Source organism: Chiloscyllium plagiosum, unplaced genomic scaffold, assembly GCF_037043375.1.
Source record: "Chiloscyllium plagiosum isolate Xiang-an unplaced genomic scaffold, Cpla_swu_hap1 HiC_scaffold_47, whole genome shotgun sequence".
NCBI classification, from domain to species: Eukaryota; Metazoa; Chordata; class Chondrichthyes; order Orectolobiformes; family Hemiscylliidae; genus Chiloscyllium; species Chiloscyllium plagiosum.
Genome location: NW_028270185.1, coordinates 3,179,478 through 3,187,993, shown reverse-complemented (window position 1 = coordinate 3,187,993; position 8,516 = coordinate 3,179,478). Strand labels below are relative to the sequence as shown.

The 8,516-nt window shown below is 55.5% G+C and overlaps 1 protein-coding gene across 5 annotated transcripts in view; it reads left to right on the top strand.

Annotated features, from left to right (window-relative positions):
* LOC122542736 (hypoxia-inducible factor 1-alpha-like) overlaps positions 1–8,516 on the top strand; it is a 46,801-nt gene that overhangs the window by 18,137 nt on the left and 20,148 nt on the right. For all 5 annotated transcript variants that reach the window (XM_087984059.1, XM_087984058.1, XM_087984057.1 and 2 more), the window contains 4 exons: positions 828–975; positions 3,511–3,683; positions 5,025–5,272; positions 6,105–6,173. In XM_087984059.1, the coding sequence (XP_087840185.1) occupies positions 828–975; positions 3,511–3,683; positions 5,025–5,272; positions 6,105–6,173 (638 nt within the window). The remainder of the gene's footprint in view (positions 1–827; positions 976–3,510; positions 3,684–5,024; positions 5,273–6,104; positions 6,174–8,516) is intronic.

Below are 8,516 nucleotides of genomic sequence, written 5' to 3'. Positions count from 1 at the left end.
CAGTGTAGAGTGAGCTTTACTCTGTATCTAACCCCGTGCTGTCCCTGTCCCTGGGAGTGTTGATGGGGGACAGTGTAGAGGGAGCTTTACTCTGTATATAACCCCGTGCTGTCCCTGTCCTGGGAGTGTTTGATGGGGGACAGTGTAGAGGGAGCTGTACTCTGTATCTAACCCCGTCCTGTTCCTGTCTCTGGGAGTGTTTGATAGGGGACAGTATAGAGGGAGCTTTACTCTGTATCTAACCCCATGCTGTCCCTGTCCCTGGGAGTGTTTGATGGGGGACAGTGTAGAGGAAGCTTTACTCTGTATCTAACCCCGTGCTGTCCCTGTCCCTGGGAGTGTTTGTTAGGGGACAGTGAGGAGGGAGCTTTACTCTGTATCTAAACCCGTCCTGACCCTGTCCCTGGGAGTGTGTGATGGGGGACAGTGGGGAGGGTGATGAGTGATTCAGTAATGTGACCTTCCCTCCTGTCTGACTCACCCTCATGCAATGACTCTGTCACTGGCTGTTTGTTAATGTTCTTTCAGCAGAGTAACCACATCCTCCGTCCTCCCCCAACTCCACACCCCATGCCCTTTCACCCCAATCTCTCTTCCCACCTCTCCCCCCACCCCCTCACCCCACTCCACCTCTCCTCCCACCTCACTCTCCCTCTCCCCCTCCTCTATCTCCAACTGTTACCCCTGTCCCCCTCTCCCTCTCCCCCTATCCCTCTCTCCTGTACACCCCACACCCCCCACTATCCATCTCCGCCCCCCCTTCCCCTCTCCCCGTTCCCCCTCTCCCCCCACCCCCCTCTCCGTCTCTCCCCTGTCTCCCCGTGCAGTGCTGAGTAAGGGGCAGGTGATTTCTCCCCAGTACCGTTTCCTGGCGCGGACTGGGGGATATGTTTGGTTGCGGACCCAGGCGAGCACCATCTCCAGCAGCAAGAGTAACCAGCCTCAGTCGATCATCTGCATCAACTCCGTGCTCAGGTGAGTGATTAACCACCTCCCCTCGAGTGGCTCGGGCTCCCAGAGGGAACCAGAGAAATGGCTACCGTTGGCCAACGTGAGACCCTGAAAGATTCCATGTGAACATTCTCCCGCTCGTGTCCTCCCCCTCCCTGGCCTCACCCCTTCCCTTCTCTCCCTCTCTCTCTCTCTCTCTCTCTCTGTTACCCCCTCGTTCCGAGATCCCTGCACTCCTCCCCGTTGTGACTTGGTACCAGGTTGTTTGTGTAACACTCTGACTGAATCCAGGGCGCTATATAAATGCAGGCCCTTACTCGTGTGGGAAGGGAAGCTCTCGGGACCTGTCTCCAGTCCTCACCCCCGAGAGATCGCAAACTGGGAACAATCACCCCCCACCCCGTCCCTCACACACACCCCCCACCCCGTCCCTCACACACACCCCCCACCCCGTCCCTCACACACACCCCCCATCCCGTCCCTCACACACACCCCCCACCCCGTCCCTCACACACACCCCCCACCCCGTCCTTCACACACACCCCCCACCCCGTCCCTCACACACACCCCCCACCCCGTCCCTCACACACACCCCCCACCCCGTCCTTCACACACACCCCCCACCCCGTCCCTCACACACACCCCCCACCCCGTCCCTCACACACACCCCCCACCCCGTCCCTCACACACACCCCCCACCCCGTCCCTCACACACACCCCCCACCCCGTCCCTCACACACATCACCCACCCCGTCCCTCACACACACCCCCCACCCCGTCCCTCACACACATCCCTCCCACCCCGTCCCTCACACACACCCCCCACCCCGTCCTTCACACACACCCCCCACCCCGTCCCTCACACACACCCCCCACCCCGTCCCTCACACACACCCCCCACCCCGTCCTTCACACACACCCCCCACCCCGTCCCTCACACACACCCCCCACCCCGTCCCTCACACACACCCCCCACCCCGTCCCTCACACACACCCCCCACCCCGTCCCTCACACACATCACCCACCCTGTCCCTCACACACACCCCCCACCCTGTCCCTCACACACATCCCTCCCACCCCGTCCCTCACACACACCCCCCACCCCGTCCCTCACACACATCACCCACCCCGTCCCTCACACACACCCCCCACCCCGTCCCTCACACACATCCCTCCCACCCCGTCCCTCACACACACCCCCCACCCCGTCCCTCACACACATCACCCACCCCGTCCCTCACACACACCCCCCACCCCGTCCCTCACACACATCCCTCCCACCCCGTCCCTCACACACACCCCACCCCGTCCCTCACACACACCCCCCACCCCGTCCCTCACACACACCCCACCCCGTCCCTCACACACACCCCACCCCGTCCCTCACACACACCCCCCACCCCATCACTCACACACACACATCCCACCCCCAGGGAAAAGGCTTTGCCTATTTACCCTATCCATGTCCCTCATGATTTTATAAACCTCTATAAGGTCACCCCTCAGCCTCTGACACTCCAGGGAAAACAGCCCCAGCCTGTTCAGCCTCTCCCTGTAGCTCAGATCCTCCAACCCTGGCAACATCCTCGTAAATCTTTTCTGACAACATCTTTCCGATAGGAAGGAGACCAGAATTGCATGCAATATTCCAACAGTGGCCTAACCAATGTCCTGTGGTTGGGAATGTTGGAGCGGGGAGGGGGGGGGGGGATTTCCGGAAGGAATAAGCTTCCCGAAGGAGGTTGGATCGGAAGTGCAGGGGCAGATGGTAAACATTCCTCCCCACTGCACCAGTTCCAAGCATCTGCCTTGCCTCCTGAATCCGTCATATCCTCCTTCAACAAACATCCCTCAGGCTCAGTTTTGAAATTTCCAGTTGACCCCCAGACTCAGCAGGTTTTTTGGGTGTGGGAGGGGTTCCAGATTTACCCCCTTTGGGGTGAGGAAGGGGCTTCGATGACCCATCAATAGTTTCTCAGAATCAACTTGAGGAACTAGGGCGGTACACTGGCTCAGTGGTTAGCACTGCTGCCTCCCAGCACCAGGGACCCAGATTCGACTCAGAGGGAAATGGGTCTGGGTGCGTTACTCTTCGGAGGGTCAGTGTGGACTGGTTGTGCCGAACGGCCTGTTTCCACACTGTAGGGAATCGAATCTAATCTAATCTAAACTCCCTTATGGTAACCAGTAATCTCTCCGTTGGGAGCAAGCCTTACATTTTCCAAACTCAGGGGATGACAAACGTAATTTATCCAAGACGCTGTCAAAAATGTAACTCCTTCATTTCGGTCCATTTCAACACGGAGTGTGGAATGTGCTCAGGGAGAGGTGTTTGAAGGGTGAGCAGGAAAGCGAATGTGTTTGAAGTGAGGAGCTGCTGATATCTCCCAATCCCGATCAGGAGAGATGGGTTTCCTCTTGCTGATGCCTGGTATTGTTTGGAGCGGCCGGTAGATTGTGTCTCGGGTTTGAGCTCCTCCTGAATCCAGTTTGATCCCGCTCAGGGCGATGTCCTGTCGCAGCTGTTTGACGGCTTCTCTGCTCTGACCCCTACACAGCAACGTGATGGAGGACTCAGTCACCTTCTCCTTGGATCAGACCAGGCTCCTGACTCCCGACACCGATCCCGAGAACGGCCAGCGCCTCCTGAGCCAGTGGGAGGAGAATCCCAAGAAATCGGATGAGCTGGGCCCTGCTGCTGGAGATAGCGTCGTTTCCCTGGACTCGGCAGGTACCCGAGGGGCGGGGGGATGGGTAGGAGGTTGGGGAGGGGCAGGAGGGGTGGTCCTGCTCACAAAGGGAGGGCATAACACCGGAGAGACAGAGGTGGGGGTCCTGAAGGTCTTGGGAACATGGGGGTCTCTCAAAAGTGTGACAGCACAGCTGGATGCCATTCAGCCCATCATGCCTCTACTAGCTCATCAACCAAGCATCACGATCCAGTGCCAATCTCCTGCTTTCTCCCCCATTCCCCTCTCCAGCACCCCACCCAAAACGAACTCACCTCATTCACAGGCCATGTTTAGATTGCCTTGACGTAGCACCTTTCCTCAGCCCATCCCAAACCGTTTGAGGCAGGTGTGGGTTGGAGGTGTGGTCCCTGCTGTAATGGAGGATACACTGCAGTCAGACTGGGTACCACCAGCAGCCAAGAGGTGAATGAGGGGTGGGCACAGTTTCACACCGAGAGCTCTACAGTTGAAGACGGGAATGAGGGGAATCACTTTCCTCTTGTCCCCAGAGAGTGATGGAGGCTGACACCCCCCCCCCCCAGGACAGAGTCACAACCAACAACAGAGTCAGTGGTCACCATGGATAGGCTACAGCCGAACCCACCGTGATCCATATGGGTGGCACAGTGGCTCAGTGGTCAGCACTGCTGCCTCACGGTGCCAGGGACCCGGGTTCAATTCCAGCCTCGGGCGATTGTCTGTGTGGAGTTTGCACATTCTCCCAGCGTCTGTGTGTGGGTTTCCTCCCACAGTCCAACCAAAGATGTGCTGGTTCTGGTGGATTGGCCATGGGAAATTGCCCCATAGTCTCCAGGGATGTGTAAGTTAGGTGGGTTAGCCATGGGAAACGTGGGGTTACAGGGACCGGGTATGGGGAATGGGTCCGAGTGGGATGCACTTCAGAGGGTCGGTATGGACTCAATGGGCCAAATGGCCTGTTTCCAGACTGTGGGGATTCAGCTCAATGACAGCGAGCTTCACTTCCTCATCATGGGTTTCAACTCATGGACCATCTCAGGACAATCGAGGTGAGTTTTGAAATGTACCTCACTGTTGTAGCACAGAGAGTCTGGCAGCCAGATGTTTGCACAGCAAGATCCCACAGACAGCAAAGGGATCCCTTTGGCCTTGGCATGTTCTTCACACGTTGGCATCACAACCAGAGGGTGGCTGAAGCCCCATTGGTTAATTTGGAACATGGCACCTGTGACACTCCAAGGTGGGTGCAGGATTCTAAACTGGGATATGAGCCCCCAAACGTCCCAGTGAGCCCCCCCCCCCACCTCCCTCCACCTCAGAGCTTTCTGTTCCACTGATCACACTCCCTTTTGTACATCCAGGTCAAAGGGATACGAAAGCGTTTCACTTCACCAGAAGGCTCCCAGATGATGACCAGGCCCCCCTGTCCCCGGAGGAATTCTGCAGCCCCGCTCTCTGTAAACTTCTGTCCCCAATCTTTAATGGTCCGGAGATGAGCTCCAGCATGGACTCCAAACCACTCAGCAAGCAGCCGGGGAGAATAAGAGAGGACCCAGACACACCAGGGGCTGCAGTGCCCAAACGGGGCAGCTCGGAGACAGCCGGCGTGGTGAGTATGGGTCCGAGGGCAAGAGGGGGATGAGACTATGACAGGAATAATGTACCCTTCCACATCAGACTGCCCTGCAATGGTTGAGTGAATGTTACACCTCATACACCAGCCAGCTACAGTCTTCCAGATTTCCACCAAATCCCTGAAGGAGCTGACTCTCCATGGGAAAACGTTCCTGAAGGGGCTGACACTCACTGGGATACAGTTCCTGAAGGGGCTGACTCTCACTGGGATACAGTTCCTGAAGGTGCTGACTCTCTCTGGGAAAACGTTCCTGAAGGGGCTGACTCTCACTGGGATACAGTTCCTGAAGGGACTGACTCTCACTGGGAAAACGTTCCTGAAGGAGCTGACTCTCTCTGGGATACAGTTCCTGAAGGTGCTGACTCTCTCTGGGAAAACGTTCCTGAAGGGGCTGACCCTCACTGGGATACAGTTCCTGAAGGGGCTGACTCTCTCTGGGAAAACGTTCCTGAAGGAGCTGACTCTCTGGGATACAGTTCCTGAAGGTGCTGACTCTCTCTGGGAAAACGTTCCTGAAGGGGCTGTCTCTCACTGGGATATAGTTCCTGAAGGGGCTGTCTCTCACTGGGATACAGATCCTGAAGGGGCTGACTCACTGCGGGACAGATTTCACTGGATACATGGGAAGAGTGAGATTATTAATGTGCGACATAGTTTACCCAGGGGAGACTGTGAGGATGCTGGTCTGGGGATAGTGCTGGGGCAAAGACGTGCACTGAGTGAGGATGGGGCTATTTGGTGACTGACAAGAATGCAGGGAAATTTGCCTCTGGGTTTTTAAAGTTTCATTGTTTCCCTTTTACAGAACATCGAGGAGTCTGAGAAAAATCTGCTCGCAGCCGATACCAAAGCTCTGCAAGCCAAAACAACCCAGGTCAGTCAGCTTTCTGTGATATATTCCTCTCAAACCCATATCTCTGAATGTACACAGTACTGCTGCAGGCAGGGCCTTGGGAACACTCAGTGCTGGAGGACAGGAGAGGATCCCTGATCCTGTTAGTGACACTGAACCAAACAAGGCAGCTTCAGGCCAGGATACGGTTCCTTCAAATACTGGGATACAATTCCTGAAGGGACTGACTCTCACTGGGACACAGTTCCTGAAGGAGCTGACTCTCACTGGGATACAGATCCCGAAGGAGCTGACTCTCACTGGGATACAGTTCCCGAAGGAGCTGTCTCTCACTGGGATACAGTTCCTGAAGGGGCTGACTCTCACTGGGATACAGTTCCCGAAGGAGATGACTCTCACTGGGATACAGTTCCTGAAGATGCTGACTCTCACTGGGATACAGTTCCTGAAGGAGCTGACTCTCACTGGGATACAGTTCCTGAAGATGCTGATTCTCACTGGGATACAGATCCTGAAGGGGCTGACTCTCACTGGGATACAGTTCCTGAAGATGCTGATTCTCACTGGGATACAGTTCCTGAAGGTACTGACTCTCACTGGGATACAGTTCCTGAAGGAGATGACTCTCACTGGGATACAGTTCCTGAAGATGCTGATTCTCACTGGGATACAGATCCTGAAGGGGCTGACTCTCACTGGGATACAGTTCCTGAAGGAGCTGACTCTCACTGGGATACAGTTCCCGAAGGAGATGACTCTCACTGGGATACAGTTCCTGAAGGTGCTGACTATTACTGGGATACAGTTCCCGAAGGAGATGACTCTCACTGGGATACAGTTCCTGAAGGTGCTGACTCTCACTGGGATACAGTTCCCGAAGGAGATGACTCTCACTGGGATACAGTTCCTGAAGGGGCTGACTCTCACTGGGATACAGTTCCTGAAGGTGCTGACTCTCACTGGGATACAGTTCCCGAAGATGCTGATTCTCACTGGGATACAGATCCTGAAGGGGCTGACTCTCACTGGGATACAGTTCCTGAAGATGCTGATTCTCACTGGGATACAGATCCTGAAGGGGCTGACTCTCACTGGGATACAGATCCTGAAGGGACTGACTCTCACTGGGATACAGTTCCTGAAGGTGCTGACTCTCACTGGGATACAGTTCCTGAAGGTGCTGACTCTCACTGGGATACAGTTCCTGAAGGTGCTGACTCTCACTGGGATACAGTTCCCGAAGGAGATGACTCTCACTGGGATACAGTTCCTGAAGCTGCTGACTCTCACTGGGATACAGTTCCCGAAGGAGATGACTCTCACTGGGATACAGTTCCTGAAGGGGCTGACTCTCACTGGGATACAGTTCCTGAAGGAGATGACTCTCACTGGGATACAGTTCCTGAAGGGGCTGACTCTCACTGGGATACAGTTCCCGAAGGAGATGACTCTCACTGGGATCCAGCTCCTGAAGGTGCTGACTCTCACTGGGATACAGTTCCCGAAGGAGATGACTCTCACTGGGATACAGTTCCTGAAGGGTCTGACTCTCACTGGGATACAGTTCCCGAAGGAGATGACTCTCACTGGGATCCAGCTCCTGAAGGTGCTGACTCTCACTGGGATACAGTTCCTGAAGGAGATGACTCTCACTGGGATACAGTTCCTGAAGGGGCTGACTCTCACTGGGATACAGTTCCCGAAGGAGCTGTCTCTCACTGGGATACAGTTCCCGAAGGGGCTGTCTCTCACTGGGATACAGTTCCTGAAGGGGCTGACTCTCACTGGGATACAGTTCCTGAAGGGGCTGTCTCTCACTGGGATACAGTTCCTGAAGCTGCTGACTCTCACTGGGATACAGTTCCCGAAGGAGATGACTCTCACTGGGATACAGTTCCTGAAGGGGCTGACTCTCACTGGGATACAGTTCCTGAAGGAGCTGTCTCTCACTGGGATACAGTTCCCGAAGGAGATGACTCTCACTGGGATACAGTTCCCGAAGGAGATGACTCTCACTGGGATACAGTTCCCGAAGGAGCTGACTCTCACTGGGATACAGTTCCTGAAGGTGCTGATTCTCACTGGGATACAGATCCTGAAGGGGCTGTCTCTCACTGGGATACAGATCCTGAAGGGGCTGTCGCTCACTGGGATACAGATCCTGAAGGGGCTGACTCTCAATGGGATACAGTTCCTGAAGGGGCTGATTCTCACTGGGATACAGTTCCTGAAGGTGCTGATTCTCACTGGGATACAGATCCTGAAGGGGCTGACTCTCACTGGGATACAGATCCTGAAGGGGCTGTCTCTCACTGGGATACAGTTTCCGAAGGTGCTGACTCTCACTGGGATACAGATCCTGAA